The 20,615-nt window shown below is 37.8% G+C and overlaps 1 protein-coding gene across 7 annotated transcripts in view; it reads left to right on the top strand.

Annotated features, from left to right (window-relative positions):
• Positions 1-20,615, top strand: part of WDFY3 (WD repeat and FYVE domain containing 3) — a 283,525-nt gene that overhangs the window by 224,781 nt on the left and 38,129 nt on the right. For 5 of the 7 annotated variants that reach the window (XM_070791719.1, XM_070791718.1, XM_019963043.2 and 2 more), the window contains 9 exons: positions 3,506-3,559; positions 5,724-5,892; positions 8,963-9,126; positions 11,895-12,043; positions 13,821-13,941; positions 14,414-14,499; positions 16,356-16,436; positions 19,676-19,730; positions 19,996-20,115. In XM_070791719.1, coding sequence (XP_070647820.1) covers positions 3,506-3,559; positions 5,724-5,892; positions 8,963-9,126; positions 11,895-12,043; positions 13,821-13,941; positions 14,414-14,499; positions 16,356-16,436; positions 19,676-19,730; positions 19,996-20,115 — 999 coding nt within the window. The remainder of the gene's footprint in view (positions 1-3,505; positions 3,560-5,723; positions 5,893-8,962; positions 9,127-11,894; positions 12,044-13,820; positions 13,942-14,413; positions 14,500-16,355; positions 16,437-19,675; positions 19,731-19,995; positions 20,116-20,615) is intronic. The other 2 variants (XM_019963046.2, XM_019963044.2) reach the window with 1 other exon arrangement.

The raw sequence follows: 20,615 nt of genomic DNA, 5'->3' as shown, positions 1-20,615 counted from the left end.
TTAGGCTTTTTTTTTTTTTTTTTTTTGGCCACAAGTCATACAGGATCTTAGCTCCCAAGCTGGTGATGGGACCTGCACTGCCTGCACTGGAAGGCTACACCCAGCCACTGGACCACAGGAAAGTCCTGTGTATTAGGGTTTCTCTCTAATGCTGAAGCGTATATAGAGCTTAATAAGTGTTCAATGAATGGACTTGTCAGAGCTCTTTCTTCCTGAATTAGAATTTATCCATTGCTTCCCATTCAATATTCTTAGAGAATTTTCCTAATTATTCTTGCACTACAAAGGGCTAGAGTCAAATTTTATGGGCTGTAAAGTTTCTGTAACTTGGGGAGGCTCTATAATAAAAAGAGTATGGCCTTATGAATAAAAAATTGCTAGAGCCTCTCTTGCAGGGCTTTGCAAGGAGCCCATAGGAAGTGAGGACTGTTGAGGTATAAGCTTCGTCAGTTTCATAGAAAATCCTCCTCTACTCTGAACCATTTTGAATGTTGCCTCCCAGAATCAGAGACCAGTCACGTCTTTCCTTTACGCTTGTGGAAATGCGCCATTCTCCTTGTACCCATCTTTATAAAATATAGGCAGTACTTTTCGCAACCTAAGAGGTATTTCAGGTATGCTGCTGCTGCTAAGTCGCTTCAGTCGTGTCCGACTCTGTGCGACCCCATAGACGGCAGCCCACCAGGCTCCCCCGTCCCTGGGATTCTCCAGGCCAGAACACTGGAGTGGGTTGCCATTTCCTTCTCCAATGCATGAAAGTGAAAAGTGAAAGTGAAGTCGCTCAGTCATGTCTGACTCTTAGCGACTCCATGAACTGCAGCCTACCAGGCTCCTCCGCCCATGGGATTTTCCAGGCAAGAGTACTGGAGTGGGGTGCCATTGCCTTCTCCGATTTCAGGTATAACAGGTACTAAAAATTGCTTTTGAAGCCTCTTGAGAGGTATAATAGGTTCTGCCTGGAGTAAGGACAAGTGATTTGATCTTCACCTTATTTATTAAGAAGAATCATTGTTTTAAGTAACATTTAAGTCTTTAGTCCTGTTGCTTAAGGTTAACATACAATGATGATTTCAAAGTTATTTCTTGTTTTAAAATCTTTGATGTGTTATATATAATCAAGTGATTATTTCTTTGGTCATTATTTCTTAAACCTGGATAATGCTACATACTGTGTTAAAATGTAGCTTATCTTTTATTGTAAGTTTTGAACTTTATTTTTAAGTTAGATGTTTGTTTGTAGAATGAAGAGAATATTTTAGTGTTTCATTTGCCACAGAATTGAAAGCTTTGAAGTTTTATCAACTAAAATTATTTTAATGAGAACAAAAATTAATTTTGTCCTGAGAAAAGTTATGTACATGTGGAAAATTTTCTAATTGCACTTAAAAGTCCCTTTGCACAGGGACTTTCCTTGGACGGTCGATTTCAAATCTAAAATAGTTATACTGAGTTGTACTATAATTCTGTATTTTAAGTGGTAATATTATTTATAAATACTAAGATGTGAGCCTGGGAAATGATGCAAATACAAAACCTGGTGGTTTTTAAGCAGCTAGCTGCTCTGAATCCTGAGGAAGGAGAATAAAATTCCAAACTTTGTCACTTTAAAATTATATTTAAGTACTAAAACCAGGTTTTAATTCTACAAGCCCCTTATTTTCACAGAATAATAGTCCCAAACAAATTGACTGTTCTTTGCAAATATTATTGGGATAAAACCCTCACTGTTTCCCTTTAATGTTGAGCTGCTCAGGGCAGAAGGGTAAACAACTCATCTAAGTCCCTTTTCTTGTAATTAAGTGAGTCTCCTGTGGCTTCCTCTGCATATATTTTTATATGCTATGTATGAACTAAGTGGCTCAGGAAATTCCATTGCCAATAACAGAGAAAACTTAGAAGTAAAGGAACTATAAAATTATTTACTAGAAATTCTGACATTGAAAATTTTAAATTTCTGTATAAACAGTTATAATAATAATATATAATTTTTTAAATTAAATAGAACTATGATATACTAAAATTATTAGTATACATATAGCTTTGATGTTGAACACTGTACCTTTTAGTAAAATAAGAACCTCAGTTAGTGGCTCAGTGAGCAAATGTGTATTAAACCAGCCCTCCATCATATGCTCCAGGGAACGCACTATCGTGTACATGTCAGACCCTGCCCACATTCTAGTTGGGGATATATAGTAGACATCAGAATTAGGTTTGACAATAGTAGTTGGTCCATTTTGCTATATTGGTTTATCACACATCTGTCCAGTGGTCTGTCTTGTTTTATTTTTTAATTAATTTCAAAATGAGTTAGAGAAATCAGTATCTTTCACCCCTAAACACTTCCATATGTGTAGCAATGGAATTCAGTATTTGTTCAGAATTCTTTTTTTATTGACATGAATTTTACATATAAATCCTAAGTGCACCATTCTGTGAGTCTCAACAAATGTGTAGTAATACTTATGTAACCCAAACCTTTACCACGATTGGGAACATGGATGTGTGTTTTAAAGATTATCTGTCAATGTAAGGTATGCTTTTAAAAATTCGCTTTTAAGGAGAGATGTTTATTAAACCATATTAAATACTTGAAAGTATGCCCAGTAGTTCCGCGTTTGTTTTGCCAGGGGAAGCAAACATTTATGAAAGCATTTTGTCTGCTCATATTTACTGTAAGGCCAGGTCCTGGAAGTCATCTCCAAATACAAACTGTGAAAAGAAGAACTGGAAGGTTGCTTGGATGTGTTATTGTCTGTAGCTATCCGTTTGTATGTGTACATGCACAGGCCACGCGCTGCAGCTCAACAGATCCTGCCTTCTTGTTACTCAGTTTCATTCTGAGAATAAAATATAAAGCAGCTACCTTATTGTTTAAAAAGTAATGTTTAGAGAAAATTTCCATTTGGAGGCTGATAATCCAAGCTTGCTTCCACTTTCAGCCTCTCTGGGATCTCAGCTTTGAAGGCAGCAAAGGAAGAAGGTCCTCTGGCTTTTAGGGGAAGATGTTTTTTCACTAACAAGCACTTAGTGATTTCTGTGGTTTGGGATATTGTAGATAATAGTTCAAACCAGTTGCTTCTGTTGCAAAACAGATCGAGAGATAAGCACAGTAAAAGTTAGGTTCAAGATATTAATAATAGCTAGAACTAGGTTCCATTATCCAATTTTCTCTGTTTTTCCTTTGAAGCCATATAAAGAGTTGTCTCTAAATTGTCCAAGACACTGGCAGCCTATGCTCAAGTTTTGTCTGTGTGACTTTGAAGTCTGTCTTGTTCAGTAACCTTGAGAATTTTAGCAGTTATGTTTTACTTTAAAACTACTTTTGATAATTGAGAAAATAATCACAAGATGCTCAGTGATTATTTCAAGCAGCTTAGGATATCATATTAATTTTGTGTGAGTGCATCTTCCATATTTCATACAATCCTCAAGAGTATTTTATTTTTGTGTTGCTCTTTGTTATTTTTTTCTGATGTGTCTATACTTAATACCCTATTTTCAGTCTGAGATCCCAAGTAAACAGCCTGAGACACCTGATGATATCATTCCTCAAAAGGTAAACCACAAAATACCATAAAAGAATGCAAAATGCTTACAGTTTTTTTATTTTAATTTCTTTGTTTTGGTTTTGTTTTATTTTATATTAGTGCATGGTAGACTAGACTAACCTAAAGGGATAACTTTCAATTTGCTCTTTCTGTAAGTTCCGTGGAGTTGAAAAAAGTGAATTTCATTCCTACTAAGAGATGTTCTCATCTCTCTTGCTTTGTTCCGATTAGCTTTCTAGGATCCCTATGCAGCTCACTAACAGGCTGAATACCCATCGCTCTCACCGTGAAAAGTGTACCGCTTCACACATAAACTAACAAGTCCCAAGGCATGTTAGTAATGGGCAGCTGGACACCACCAAGTTTGTTTTCAACTTCTCATTTAATTCTTCTAGATACTAAACAATATATATTTTGAGACTGCAAGTGTATTCTCTCTTAAAATTACTTTTTCAATCAGAAGGAACTAAATGGAAATTAAGTGTATGATCACTTTTAAATACTATTTTATTTTAATTTAAATTTATATAATTGTTTTCTTTTTGCGGGAAGATTCAATACATAAGCAGTAAAAAAAAATGCAGAACTTTACAACACAGAAATTTACCTCAAAATATTTGGGGGAGAATCCTTTTAGTTCCGAATCAGATATGAAGTCAGTATCCAAGATGTTGTCCCACATTTGTTAATTCATTGTCTTGCCCATCACTAACTATGCTTTCATCTTTTTAAAAATGAACAATTTTGAGTTGAAGATAATTGTTAAATCTTGTGTAGAGAATTGTTATAATACAAAATTAACTACCCTGCTTTCATTTCAAAAAATACTACAATATTCTTATTAATTTATCAGATTCATCCTTCCATAATTGTAATATTATTTTACAGCATTTCAGTACTTGCGTGTTACATAGTCCAGTTTTCATTTGCTGCATATCGTTCATCAGTTAGCTTGCAGCTCTCTTCGTTCTAAGTCTACACCTGAAGTTAAGGGTAGCGGTGGCTTGAGTTAGGTATCTTTTCACCTCAAAATTGGTTCAGTATTTTAGTCTAAATATTTCATCCAGTTGGACACTTTTTTTCCATTTTACTTCAAAATCATTTTTAAAAGAGTTTTACTTAATATAAGTATTTTTGTAGACAGTACATATTAACTATTTGATGGAGAGTTAGGCTGATAGAATATTTTCAATTAGATTTTAATGGGGAAGGAAAGTAATGTTTAGAAAGAGAAGGTCTTTAAGCGTGTTTCAAACTCTTATCTTTTTCTTAATTGTTAATTCAAAGTCTGGGTCATTCTGGTCAAGGAACATATAAACTTTTCCCTTTGGTCTTGCATTTTTATAGGAAATTTTAAACCTTAATTTCTCATTGTTTGTTGTTTTAAGAAAAAATTTGGGTCAACTGGAAAACCTGTTTTTTAAGATAAATATTAATTATTCTGAAAAGAAAATGCTCTGTATTAAACACCAAAAAGTTAAATCTCTTCTGATGTTTCTGGGTAATTAATTTCTTCTTCAAAATGGACTTATGTATGTTCTTGATACACTCATTTATTTGTTAAGTTTCTGGATCATATTCTTTTACACAACAAACAACAGGGTTGTTTTAGCAAATTGGAGACAGAAGCTGGAGTAGCAGGTGAACCAGATGGTGTCATCTGGCCTGAAGCCAGTGCATTCCATGTGGGGTCAGGACTCTGAAGGGTTGGGCCATTCCCAGTGTTACGGTGAGACATGGGAATACCAGGAGGAAAAGGGCAGTTCTGGGTTTCTACCTCCAAGTATCTGCAGTACACACACAGGTAGTTCCTACCAAAGGGATGGCCCTTTAGGCCTAAGCTGTTTACTTGGGGCAGAAACAAAATTCCAGGCTCTCCACAAACTGGACATCCCCTTACAACATGATGCTTTCTGACACTGGGTGTTCTCTCTACTGTACTGCTGCATCAGGAAGACTGTGCTCTACTAACATGGAAACATTTGACAAAAGATGATGTATTTCTTTTTTCGGAAAGGACAAAACTGCTAATGTTGTTTTATGTATGTCTTCTAAAAGTCAGTACAATTTAAAAAGAGAGAAACCTAACCCAAAAGTCTGTGCTCTTACTATGTACAGTCTATTAATTCTTGAAGATGAATTAGCTAGCACTTTCCTTTTGCTGTTCCATAGAAGCCTGCTCGATACAGAAGAGCCATAAGTTATGACAGTAAAGAATACTACATGCGACTAGCCTCCGGCAACCCAGCCATTGTGCAGGATGCCATCGTAGAGAGCTCTGAAGGAGAAGCTGCTCAGCAAGAACCAGAACATGGTGAAGACACGATTGCTAAAGTCAAAGGTCAGCAGCCTTCCTCTCTGACTTTAATTAAAAACACTTGGGAGCATTCCTTCTACTTCAATTCATATGAAAAATATTAGCAATGATAAACAGTAGGAAGACCCTCCTGGAGAAGAACATGGCTACCCACTCCAGTATTCTTGCCTGGAGAAGTCCATGGACAGAGAAGCCTGTCAGGTTATAGTCCATGGGGTCACAAAGAGTTGGATATGACTGAGCGACTATTTATATATTATGAACAGTAGGGCCAAACTTATTAAAAGTATCTATGCATATTTTAGTATATCAACCTTCTTAAAGATGGATTTCTATATCAAAACTAAAGAGACTGGCTCTTCTTTATAGCCTATAGATGAATGTCATGTACCCATTGGCTTGATTTTTTTTTTTTTTTCACTGTATCTGGCAGAATTCTCTGTGGTACCTGATATTTTAAGTTAAGGCCCTAATAACTAAGTGAATATTTATAAGATTAAAACAACCATTAAATGTGTTATTAGTGCATGTTAGCCAACAGTAAGAAATAATGATCTTTTTTCCTATGAACTAAAACATATTATTGCAAATCTATACTTTGTGAGCCTAGTAAGACCTGCATATGATCAAGGATTGGACTAAAATGGACATGGGCTTTTTGATTCTGGACATCTGTATATGTGTGCCCTCTGCCCTCCTCTACAGCTTCTCTGTGAGCTGGACCTTCCCAATTTTGTCCTAAGATACTGATCCCACTGTCCTCCACTGAAGCCTTCTCGTTCAGCTCCCCTGGCTGCAGTGGCACTGTAGTCGTATCTTTTACAGCAATTTCAGTGATTTTATGTTTTCCTAAATTATCAGTTTCTCAGAGGCAGAGATTATTTCATGTCTAGCACACAATGGGGACTCAGTTGATGTTGAAAAAGTAAAATCAATCCATTGTTATTTTTTAAGCCTCTGAAATAATCATAAATTGTAAAGTCTTGGTATAGTCCATAGATAAAGCCCTGGAATGTGAATTAAAAGTATAAGTTAAAAATTATTTGCAGATCTCATTGATAAAAATCTAATAGTATATGGCCATGTCAACATAAAGCATTTATCTATAGTTGTGGTCAGCTTCTCGTATCATACCTGTTTTCTCTCATGATGACTATGAATTACTAAATATTTCATAAGTGACCTAACATTTTCGTAGAATCCTTGAAATTTTTAGTAAACAGAGTTTTCAGCCTTCTTATTTCTTGACACTGCATCAGCAAAGTCATTGAGATCAGTCCAAAGCTGTGTTATAGCCATATAACCAAGGTATATAATTGGTATATAACCAAGGTATATACCAATATATAACCAAGGTATATAATTCACAGTTTGTGGTGATGTGTTTGGGTCATTGGCATTTAGCTTCTCTTAGCCTCAGTTTTCCTAATTCCTAATTAAACTAAAACCACAAATATTGGTGTCCTTACTGTGATGTGCTAGATGTTATGATAGATATAGAATTGGAGGTTTTGATTCATCAAACTATAAATAAAGCAGCTGGAAGTTTTTCCCTTGCTGGATGTCCTCAGCAAGACTTGCTCTTTCTTGCTTATTTATTGTGTGTGCATGCTAAGTCACTTCAGTTGTGTCCGACTCTTTGCAACCCCATGGACTGTAGTTGCCAGGCTCCTCTGTCCATGGGATTCTCCAGGCAAGAATACTGGAGTGGGTTGCCATTTCCTTCTCCAGCTTATTTATTGTAGTCTTTGCTATGTGAAAATAAGGTTCTTCCCAAGACAAACCAGAACCTCTGATAACTTGGGTTCAAAGGGTAGGATTCTAGCAGATATGTTTTTCCAAAATTCTTAGAGCAGCTATAGTAGATAGATGTGACATTACTTTTGAGGAAACAAACTAAAGAATATTAAATGTGAGATTTAGAGATAGAGTCCTAGAGCCTGTTTGTTTCCTATACTTTGGGATATCAGTGGTTACCTTCATCCTCAGATTTTAATTTCACCTCCTGTGATTATCAATAAAATTATCAAAATGTAGGCAGTAAAATGTTAACTTATTGGGCAAATTAAAGTATCCAGCTCTATATCAAAAAGAATTGTGTTCTTACTCTTTATGATCTGTTGAGTTAAACAGATTCATTCATGTCTGAATGACCATAGTGCCACTTATAACGTGAGTCTTTAAATAGCCCTCATGGGCCCTCCATGTAGGTGGGATCTCTTATAATCATGTTTATAACTTGCTGTCCTTATTCTTGTTTCTGATAATGACTGACCATTTATTAATGGTATCCCCTCAGTAAAACCCACACGTTAGCATCACCCCTGTTACCATTCACTCTGCTAATCTCTCTGTTTATCATCATCGTCATCTGACACTTGTTGAGAGTTTACTATTTATCATGTACGATCCTAAGCACTTGATCGGAATTACCTCATTTAGTTCTCCAACAGTCCTCCAGGTATCCAGTAGAGATGATATTTTTGTCCTGTTTTTATAAATGAGAACCCTTTGAGATTCAGAGAGGGCAGATAATACTCCCAGGTCATACAACTGTTTAATACCAGATCTGTGCTGAGTGGGGTGGTTTTTGGGGTTTGTTTTTTTTTTTTTGGCGGGGGCGAAGCGGGCGGTGATTGGTAATTTTTTATTTGTTTTGGTTTTTGGGTTTTTTATGGTTGTGGTGGTGATTTTTTTGGTCAGCACTGGGTTTTCATTGCAACACACAGGCTGTTTGTTGCAGAGAGTTTCTCTAGTTGTAGCTCATGGGCTCTAGAGCAGTTGGGCTCAGTAGCTGCAGTACATGGGCTCTCTAATTGCAACTCATGGTATTAGTTACTCTGATATTAGTTACCCAGCATTTAGGATCTTAGTTCCCTGACCAAGGGATTGAACCCATGTCCTCTGCATTTGAAGGTGGATTCTTAACCACTGGACCACCAGGGAAGTCCCTAGAGCCTGTGCTGTTGGCCACTGAAGTGTGTGCATGCCTTCCTGAATTCTCTCAAATTGTACAGGAAGGACTCCTTGAGACTAAACCGCTCCCCAGTGGCCCCCGTGAGACCACATGGCCCTCTTGGCTCTTGTCCTGCAGGACTGGTCAAGCCACCTCTCAAACGGTCTCGGTCAGCACCGGATGGAGGCGATGAGGAGACACAGGAGCAGTTACAGGACCAGACAGCTGAGGGCAGCTCGATAGAAGAGGAGGAGAAAACAGACAACGCCACCCTGCTGCGCCTGTTGGAGGAGGGCGAAAAGGTGCTGGGCTTCTGGACAGGAGGGGTTGCACTGAGTGATTTGTTTCCCTTTTACAAGACAGCTGAAGGGTATTTATCTGGCAGCCAAAGAGACATATTGCAGCCTCTGCAGTGAAATCAGTATTAAGTCCCCTTCGGGTTCAGCACTCTTCATCTGCAGGACTTTCTCACCTCTCCGGACACCGACCAGCATGAAGCGGCATCAGATACAGGATTAACATTGACACCTAGTCTTCCTCTGTATACCCTTTACCAAATTGCAGCTCTCCCCTTAATTCTCTTTCAATCCCATGTACACAACCCGTTCAGTAATGTGGTCCTGTATTTTTCCCTACTCCTCTGTAATTGCACTAACCACTTGAGCAGCTTCAACTAACCCATCATCCCCAAGCCTTGAGCCCATCACCCCCAGCCTCATATTTCACCCCTACACTCAGCTTCACTCACAGAAGACTACTTGGCCTTCCTATGTCGCTCTCAATCTCTTATAACCTGCGACCCCTCTAGGCTTAGTTTACTGACTCTGCTGTGTAGCCTGAGCCCCGTAGCACTTTGTACCTTGCAGTTCACTCCATCCATGATGTTGGTTCTTTAATTTGCACTTTACTCATTGCATTCTCTGCATAAATGCCCCTGTCACTCGCATAACCTGTAACCCTGTAACCCACATTTGATACAGCTTCATTTATCTGGAGTCTTTAGTACTCAATACATAGGAACTTTTCCTTCAGGGTTTTGCCAGCCCAGATGTAAATACCCTCCTCTAAGCTTTTATAAAGCCCTATGTCTTTCACTCTTTTAGAGCTTAATTTTTAAAATTCTGTTCAAATATATGTAGCCTGATTAATCTTGAATGAAAACATAAAAAGAGGGGGGAAAAAGCTGTAACTATAAAAACCCTATATCTATCACTCCCTGGAGAAGGGAATGGCAACCCACTCCAGTATTCTTGCCTGGAGAATTCCATGGACAGAGGAGCCTGGAGGGCTCTAGTCCATGGGGTCACAAAGAGTCAGACATGACTGAGAGACTAATACTTTCACTTTCTTTTTTGTCTGTCACTCATTTTAGTGAGTTATGATTCCTTTGTTCCTGTGACTGTTTCTTGCCCTAGATAGTGAGCTCATTGTAGGCAGACAGTGTTTTCTTATTTCTACCCCAGTGCCTTGCACAGCTCTTAATCACCTGATACACTGTCTGTAAACCTTGAATGAAGGAGTGTCTGGTTGAATAAAGCGATAAAAGAATGAAGGAATTTAATGTGTAGTATCATGTCTTTAAAGATTGTGTTTGTCTGTTATAGTAGACTGTGGTATAACCCTTAAAATATTACTCACTAAGCAATAGTAACTAGAAATTAGAGCTTAATTTTTTCAGATTCTGTTCAAATATATAGCCTGATTAATCTTGAATGAAAACATTAAAAAAAATTGTAACTATAAAAGTACAGTAGGTCTGAAGGAAGGAAGCACATGATAAGTGTCTGGGAGCTTCGGAATGTTCTATTCCTTGTTCTGGATGCTGGTTGCATCATATTTTAAGCATTTGAAAATTCTTTAAGGTATGCACTTAGGAAATAACATTTTCTATGTGTCTATTTTACTTAAAATAGAATTATTTTAGAAATATGTGAAGTTTTTTCACTGTAACATTCTAAGTTTTTATTGTAGTTCACATGTGGTGTTGAAACTTCTATTTGTCTATTTTAGAAAATTTATTTTCTAATACTGTCATGTTTTAAGCTTCTGATCTTATGAGTACAGCCTTTGCTCTAATTGCTTTAAGCTTGAATAGTGCAGGAAGTGCATTTAGACTGACATTCATTTGACAGTTGTTTGACTCTGATTCAGTTGCTGATTTTTTTTCCTTGACTCATGTTAAACTAAGAATAAGCAAGAAGGAATTTTTGCTAAGAACTAGATCCTGCCTGTTGGAAAGAAAACAATGGTAACATTGAGGGCTTTAGCAAGTCCGTCCTTCTATGAGGAAAATACAGCTTCTGCCAAGTTTGGCTTTTTACAATGGCACCACAGTCTGCCAGGCAGGCGGAATCCAGTGGGGAGCGAACAGAGACAAATTCCAGAGGCTGTTATGGAAGAAGAGGAAAGTAAGCTGTGTGGAAGAGAAGACAGCCAGCAGTTGCTAACATGATTCTATATATTCTGTCACTTTTACAACCCGCCACTGAAGTATATTTGAAATTTACTTGAAGATACAGAAGCCCAGAGACATGAAGAAATCTGACCAAATCTCTAGTTAAATGACAAAACTAGAAAGTCAACTCGGGAACATCAGGCTCTACATGCCTTTCCCCCTCTGTGCGTCCTGCCTGGCCAAGGGCTCAGTCGGAAGCTCCCCACGTGGTGCCTCAGTTCCCCTTCATGCAAAGTTTCTGTCTGTCTTCCTCCTCTTCTAACTTGTTCACTGACTCTGGAACCTCGTACACACGTGTCTGGCAGAGTTAGTACTCAGTGAATACTGGGATAAGTGGATTGAGTGGATGTATGTGAATAGAAGGTTGGTTCCTTTTACTGAAGTCAAACTGCAACTCAAGACTGCAATCTTAGCTCTTCTGTTTATTATGTTTGCAATCAGATTAATATGCTTAGCTCAGGGGGTGCCATCACACAGTAACATCTTGGTAAAATTTTGTTTGCCCATTAAATCCATGTTTAAAAACATTTTGCTTCCTTTGTATTTTTTTTTTAAAATAAATTAGTTGATTTTTTTAAAAACTATACTAATGAATGTTTCTGGTTTTCTTAATAGATCCAGCACATGTACCGCTGTGCTCGAGTCCAGGGCCTTGATACCAGTGAGGGGCTACTCCTCTTTGGTAAAGAGCATTTCTATGTGATTGATGGATTTACAATGACAGCAACCAGAGAAATAAGAGATATTGAAACCTTACCTCCAAAGTAAGTAAATGAATGAAGAGACACAAAGTATAGCTGTCTTTAGCAAACAAGATACCTACATAGTTTTTTTTTTTTTTAATGAAAAGTTATGTTTTAAGTAATGTTATCTCTCAGTTTGTATGCATCTGTCATTACATATTCACAAGAGTAATATTTCAAAACTATAAGGGACAAATTTGCCTTATTTATCAAAATGAAAACTACATAAGATTTATTGCTATGCATTAATAGCATTAGATATAATACAAGTTCCTGGTATTGTCATCTGTATATTTATAAAGTTATTCTAAATGTGCAGAGTGTTCTTTTTTCAAATCTCAGTGCAAACACAGTTATAGCAAAAACACAGGCAGCTGTACAAAACGCCAACAAATGTAAGCACGCCCATGTCCTCTGAGTACCCTAGAAGCAGTGTGACCTATGCACAGGCAGGAATTAACTGGCTAAGTTGATCCAGCTTCCTTTTCTTCTGCCAGTCCCGTGATGGACGTGATACTGGGTAATGGAAAACCCAGAGGCAGACAAAACAAAAAGGAAGATAAAAAGCTAAAGACTTAGAAAATCAACATGCTCTTCTCTTCCTCTTACATTTTGAACACCTAATGTACATGGTGAATGTGGACACCTTGATCTTCATTCTGACACATGGTTATCTTCATTCCTAGGATATAATTTCACATTATCATTTTTAGCAGCCATCAGGGCTACATGATGACTTTTATGGGCCTCCTCTTGCATATAAAATTATTTAAAGTGATGTTTTCTGATTGTGTTGGTTTAAAGATGAATATATTCACTTTATATATTACCACATTTTCTTCTACCTAAAAATTCAAGGTTTTTTCTTTTGATTTTAAAAGATATTAAAACATTTTCTTGGCCCCTTAAAGGTATATAGACCTTGGCACTGTACCAGCTATGCCTGATAGATATGCGCTTTTGGCCACCTCATGCAAAGAGTTGACTCACTGGAAAAGACTCTGATGCTGGGAGGGATTGGGGGCAGGAGGAAAAGGGGATAACAGAGGAAGAGATGGCTGGATGGCATCACCAACTCGATGGACATGAGTTTGAGTGAACTCCGAGAGTTGGTGATAGACAAAGTTATATTCACCAAAGGGGATTTATAGTATCACTTCAGTTTAGTCGCTCAGTCGTGTCTAACTCTGCACTCCCATGAACCACAGCATGCCAGGCCTCCCTGTCCATCACCAACTCCTGGAGTTTATCCAAACTCATGTCCATTGAGTTGGTGATGTCATCCAACCATCTCATCCTTTGTCGTCCCCTTCTCCTCCTGCCCTCAATCTTTCCCAACATCAGGGTCTTTTCCAGTGAGTCAGCTCTTCGCATCAGGTGGCCAAAGTATTGGAGTTTCAGCCTCCGCATCAGTCCTTCCAATGAACACCCAGGACTGATCTCCTTTAAGATGGACTGGTTGGATCTCCTTGCAGTCCAAGGGACTCTCAAGAGTCTTCTCCAACACCACAGTTCAAAAGCATCAATTCTTCGGAGCTCAGCTTTCTTTATGGTCCAACTCGCACATCCATATGTGACTACTGGAAAAACCATAGCCTTGACTAGACGGACCTTTGTTAACAATGTATACTGAGTTGCTAACAAATTACTCTCTTAAAAGGTTTTTTCTTTAACTAAATATTCAGGTATACTGTGTCCTGCTTCTTTTCCCATGTTGAAAATAGCACCCCCGTTTGTTAAACAGTGAGTTTACCTCTTGCTTTGTTTCTGTTGCCTCCTTTTTCCGGGCTGCCTCTAGTATGCATGAGCCGATTATCCCTAGAGGAGCCAGGCAAGGCCCCAGTCAGCTCAAGAGAACGTGCAGTATCTTTGCATATGAAGATATCAAGGAAGTGCATAAACGGAGATATCTCCTGCAGGTTGGTTGATTTAGTAGAAATAAACATTTTGTCATGTTCCTTTATTTAGAGGATGTTTACATGATAGGCTCCGCCTTATTGCTTAAGGGTTTTGGATTTGGTTGTATATAGACAAGCTCGTGTCACATGTGGCATAGCTTTATAATACATCCCTTTAGCATCCTAAAACTTTGAGTGTTAACTTTGTTATCCATCTTTCCCTATAGTTATCCAGATTTATATTTGTTGCATAAAAATTACATTCACTATAAATGTACAAAATTATAATTTTGTAGTAAGGATTTTAGAAACAAATTGAGCAGAACAAATTCCATCTGTTTTTGTAATTTAATATACTAGGAATTCATGACTCAAAAAATGTTTTCCAGTCATCAGATTAACTGCTTCAATATTAGGGAAACTCATAGTGGAAAAGTTAATATGTAACCTTATTTGCATTTTTTCTTAATGTCTTTCCCTCTGATCTTTTCAGCCTATCGCTGTGGAAGTTTTCTCTGGAGATGGACGAAACTACCTCCTTGCTTTTCAGAAAGGAATCAGAAACAAAGTTTATCAAAGGTATAGATTATTATGAATACTTCATAATGCTGTATTGTGGGAAGCAATGGGAGGTGTAAAGCATTACAAGTTCAGCTCATTTTTTAAAAATCAATTAAATACTTGAATTAACTTCTTTGAAGAAAATGTTTCATTTTTGCCAGCCTCTTGAAATGTGCTTCTTCTGATGCTCTTCTATTTTGAAAGAACGTTTTTTTTCCTTCCGGTAACTTACACTGCTGCTGCTGCTAAGTCGCTTCAGTCGTGTCCGACTCTGTGCGACCCCATAGGTGGCAGCCTGGGATTGTTCAGGCAAGAATACTGGAGTGGGTTGCCATTTCCTTCTCCAAACTTACACTAGACTTCATCAAAATATCTCTTTAAGTATAAAGGAATGATGAAACTATAGCTTAAAAAATAATACTTTAGGTTCAGAATAGGCTTTGTTCATATTTACCAAAAAGAAGACAGTGCCATACCTTGCTATTGAATACAGAGCCTGAATTTCCTTAGAATTTATATTCTTGTGGGACTTTTCTGACTTTGGAAGGTAAGTTGGATACCCTCATCCTTCAAAAAGTAGCTCAACCAAATAAAGCAGTTGATTTAATCTGACTATATTTCATTTTTGGTAAACTGTGTTTACCTAGAAGAAAAATAGTATATGTTTGTGTGCTTGAAAGTTCTGTTGGATGTGTGAATACTAAAGCTTTTATGAACTGATGGTAGGTAATAAGAGAGCCCTTATTCTTTGAAGAGTAATATGCATGCATGCAGCTAAGTTACTTCAGTTGTGTCTGCTCTTTGCAACCCAGCCTGCCAGGCTCCTCTGTCCATGGGATTCTCCAGGCAAGAATACTGGAGTGGGTTACCATGCCCTCCTCCAGGGGATTTTCCTGACCTAGGGATGGAATCCAAGTCTCTTCTGTCTTCTGCGCTATCAGACGGGTTACTTAACCACTAGCACCACCTGGGAAGTTCAGAGAGTAATATAAATCCTGGCAAATCTCTCTATTAGGGAAGTTTTGTGTTTCCAATAAGGAGTGACTAATACCAAGCAACACTGTTTATCACTGCAGTACAGCAATACTACCTGTGAGCATGAGAGAAATGAGGGAGGTTCTGCAGAAAAAGTCCCCGTGGATGTTGACTGGGACGAACTAAGTAAACAATTGAAATGTTAGTTGCCTGTCTTATTCATTTCTAAGGGTGGTATCGTTTTCAACATGGGTAAATTATCTGCTCTTCCCAATTAGAAGCTGTTACAAGGAGATGAGTTTGTCTTTAGCTGAGAGATTTCTGTGTATGTGCCAAGTTCAAGGTCCACATTGATTCCAAGGATTTTCCCACAACTCTTGGTTGCCCTTAAAAAATATATGTTGACATTAGGAGCTACTCTGAAAATAATCGTGACAGTGTCACATAAAGGTTTTCCTCGTGTATGTGTTCTCATTTGTTGGTGGCGTCTCTGCTGTCGTTTGTTTAGCTATTAGCACCGCTTGCTGTCCTGTGAGTGTTTAGCTTCAGTCACTCTTTAGGACATCATTAAGTCGACTCAATTCCTGTGAATCAGTGTGTCAAGTAATGCGGCAACATACATAAAACTCGAAAATGTCAGGTTTTGCTGTGGATCTTTATATTGGCTTTAGAAGCCATCATCTTACCTTTATTTGTCTATGGAGTTTCTAATTATTGAGTATTGTTTATTTGAGTATTCCAATTATTGTATATTCCCTTTGCTTGCCATTTACTGAGGAGTCGAGGGGGTGGTGGTAAATGCAGCAGTTAAGCTCTAAATGAGTCATTCTTTCTTACGCTCCCATTAGATCCTGACTGACACGTCATTTCCAATTTTATGCTATTTTTTAATCTTCCAGGTTTTTGGCTGTAGTGCCATCTCTCACTGACAGTTCAGAGTCTGTGTCTGGGCAGCGGCCGAACACCAGCGTGGAGCAGGGGTAGGTCATGTGCCTCTTGCACATTATAGTTTAATACTGAAATTGGATCATTTACATCTGGACAGTATTATTTAATATTTTAATGAATATCCCTGCACCCCAACCCTCAGTAGTTTGTAGAACAATTTTACAATACTGAAAATTAGAAATAAGAGAATGTATGCATGATCGCTCGTGTCAAACCAGTGTCAGATGTCTCACATGTTGATCATTTTCCTTTAATGTTTTGAGAATATGCACACTTGTGCCCAATTGAGTCCATCGTATATATAGACACTTTTACTCTGCATCTTCTATTCATATTATATATAAATATTTCCTCTTGTTTTTAAAAAAATTCTTTAGAAACTTTGTCTTTATTTACTAGCCACTCATCATTACATATAAGGCATTCTCTTGTTTTTGGATATTTTATCTTTATCAGGTTTCCTTGTTATAAAACTTATACACATTTGTATTCTACTATTAGTGGATAAGTTTGCTTATCTCAGTAGATACCAGCTTTCTATATTTACTTTTTAATTTTTACTGGTTAACTTAATCAGTTAATATAATTTTTTGAATGATTTGTTTCTAAATATACATTTTCTTTTGTATTAGTAGCCCTTTATAATCCATTGGAAAAGAAGCAGTGCTTTGGGGCTACAAATTAATTATTACAGGATGCAGGAAAATGTCTTAAAACTTTATTGGACATTCTGTAAATTTGTCAATAAAATGTGATACCCAGTTTGTATCTATACATATTAAATTTGTGTATTTCTCTTTAAATTATTGTTTTTATTTTTCTTTAGCTGACATTTAATAAATACAGATGCTGCATGTCTGCTTTTGTTAACCTCAGAAATATGTTCTGTTCCTAATCATTTGTGTTGTTGTTAAGATAAATACAGGAAGCAAAAGGCTCTCATGAAGCATATTTAGCCTTTTTTCTACTTGTAAGCAACTTACTAGTACTTTTGCCTGCCTAGATAATCTCCAACTTGCTATTTCATTGTTCTGTGCTGAGTTGGCACTTCTTAAAGAACTGTTCAAAGCTCAAAGGCAAGAAGCAGAAATTCATTTCCAACTTTAATCTCCTTTTCAGTTATTCCCTTTCTTACAAAGTTGAGAAATGATCACAGCTCTTTTTTCAGTGCTAAGCCGCTTCAGTCGTATCCAACTCTTTTGCGACCCCGTGAACTATAGCCCACCAGGCTCCTCTGTCCACGGGATTCTTCAAGCAAGAATACTGGAGTAGGTTGACATGACCTCCTCCAGGGGATCTTCCCAACCCAGGGACTGAACCCAAGTCTCTTCTGCCTCCTGCATTGATTGGCAGGCGCGTTCTTTACTACTAGCGCCACCTAGTATCCTTTGCACTCGGTTTACCTGAAAGGAAGAATTTTTCTGGAAGTGAAAAGTGGTGTCTGTACTCTTGAGCTAGAAATGTTTATGAACTAAGGTTTACACCTCTCTTAATTTCCTTTCAGATGATAAAATATATGGTTAAGTGCTTTACTACTGGTTCTGTGATCAATTCACAAACTTCAGATTATTAATTATCCATGTTACAAAGCTGTTAAACCTTAAGGGTTTTATAGCATTCTAGAAAAGTCTGCTATAAAAAAAAGTCCATAATTTTGTGAACAGCCATGACTTTCCTGTCATAAAATATTTATATTTTCATTCACTTTTTCAACATCTCTTTTAGGAATGATGTGTACCTACTGTGAACAAAATATTGTTTGCTATATCACTTATTCCAATTGAATCTCTTTAAATCAGTTTCAGTTCAGTTCAGTCGCTCAGTCGTGTCTGACTCTTTGCGACCCCATGAATCACAGCACGCCAGGCCTCCCTGTCCATCACCAACTCCCGGAGTTCACCCAAACTCATGTGCATCGAGTCAGTGATGCCATCCAGCCATCTCATCCTCTGTTGTCCCCTTCTCCTCCTGCCCCCAATCCCTCCCAGCATCAGAGTCTTTTCCAATGAGTCAACTCTTCGCATGAGGTGACCAAAGTATTGGAGTTTCAGCTTTAGCATCAGTCCTTCCAAAGAACACCCAGGACTGATCTCCTTTAGGATGGACTGGTTGGATTTCCTTGCAGTCCAAGGGACTCTCAAGAGTCTTTTCCAACACCACAGTTCAAAAGCATCAATTCTTCAGCGTTCAGCTTTCTTCACAGTCCAACTCTCACATCCATACATGACTACTGGAAAAACCACAGCCTTGACTAGACAGACCTTTGTTGGCAAAGTAATATCTCTGCTTTTTAATATGCTGTCTCGGTTGGTCATAACTTTCCTTCCAAGGAGTAAGCGTCTTTTAATTTCATGGCTACAATCAACCATCTGCAGTGATTTGGGAGCCCAAAAAAATAAAGTCTGCCACTGTTTCCACTGTTTCCCCATCTATTTACCATAAAGTGATGGGACCAGATGCCATGATCTTAGTTTTCTGAATGTTTAGCTTTAAGCCAACCTTTTCACTCTCCTCTTTCACTTTCATCAAGAGGCTTTTTAGTTCCTCTTCACTTTCTGCCATAAGGGTGGTGTCATCTGCATATCTGAGGTTATTGATATTTCTCCTGGCAGTCTTGATTCCAGCATGTGCTTCCTCCAGCCCCGCGTTTCTCATGATGTACTCTGCATATAAGTTAAATAAGCAGGGTGACAATATACAGCCTTGACATACTCCTTTTCCTATTTGGAACCAGTCTGTTGTTCCGTGTATAGTTCTAACTGTTGCTTCCTGACCTGCATATAGGTTTCTCAAGAGGCAGGTCAGGTGGTCTGGTATTCCCTTCTCTTTCAGAATTTTCTACGGTTTATTGTGAAAAATAAAAAATAAATCAGTTTACATAGGAATTATTGTAAAAGGCTGAAAGTTGAACTAGATCAGTGTTTGTTTCAAATTCATTTGCTATGATCCACAGTAAAAAATATACACTACATTGCATTCCAAGTAACACGAACTTGCTTAAAATAGTTTCCCTTACTATGTGTAGTGCCTTCCAATATTCTGTTCTCTATTTTCTTCAATTCAATTCTGTTATTTCATATTTCAAAATGCTGACCATAACCCACTAAACCGATTTCATGACCCACCATTAGGTTGTCCTCCATAGTTTGAAAAATTTATGGATCTGTTGACTTAAAATTTTCAGCTTTGTAATTACTTTGATTTAAAATTATTAATATGTTGCTAAAACAGTATGTTGCCTACAGTTCATTTAATTATTTATCATTTGTAGATCTGGGTTGCTTAGCACTCTGGTTGGAGAGAAGTCTGTGACTCAGAGATGGGAGGTAAGTTCAGTGAAAATGTAAGCATCCTTCATAATTTGTAGTCAGAAGGTATAAGTCATTCAGTTAAAAGCACTTTAATAATTTATAAAATATATACCATAGACAAAAAAGTTTTCTTTTTGTTCTTTTTAGAAAAAAACTGTTTTGTTATTCTGAAATCTGTAAGAAACTATCCTTTGCCTCATTTTGCATATAAATTTTTTAAAGCAAACATAGTGGAAATAATTGATCGCTTTAAAGTGAATCTTTATTTATCTTTCCCAAGAGAGGTGAAATCAGCAACTTTCAGTATTTGATGCACTTGAACACTTTGGCTGGAAGATCGTATAATGACCTCATGCAATATCCTGTCTTCCCCTGGATCCTTGCAGATTACGACTCGGAGGTAAATGTCACATCATTTCTGTGAAATTGGAACACATCGTTAAAAGTAATTAAATGATGCTGCAGTGGCTTAAGTGATTTATGTGCATTATAGTTTTCAGTTCTCAACAGGCACTTATTCCCAAGAAGATGAGACGAGCTTTAGCTTCAGTTCAGTCGCTCAGTCATGTCCGACTCTTTGCGACCCCGTGAATTGCAGCACACCAGGCCTCCCTGTCCATCACAAACTCCCGGAGTTCACTCAGACTCACGTCCATTGAGTCAGTGATGCCATCCAGCCATCTCATCCTCTGTCATCCCCTTCTCCTCCTGCCCCCAATCCCTCCCAGCATCAGAGTCTTTTCCAATGAGTCAACTCTTCGCATGAGGTGGCCAGAGTACTGGAGTTTCAGCTTTAGCATCATTCCTTCCACAGAAATCCCAGGGCTGATCTCCTTCAGAATGGACTGGTTGGATCCCCTTGCAGTCCAAGGGACTGTCAAGAGTCTTCTCCAACACTAC

The sequence above is a fragment of the Bos indicus genome, chromosome 6, assembly GCF_029378745.1.
Source record: "Bos indicus isolate NIAB-ARS_2022 breed Sahiwal x Tharparkar chromosome 6, NIAB-ARS_B.indTharparkar_mat_pri_1.0, whole genome shotgun sequence".
Lineage (NCBI taxonomy): Eukaryota > Metazoa > Chordata > Mammalia > Artiodactyla > Bovidae > Bos > Bos indicus.
Note: the sequence above shows the minus strand (reverse complement) of the source record. Positions and strands in the feature narration are given on the sequence as shown.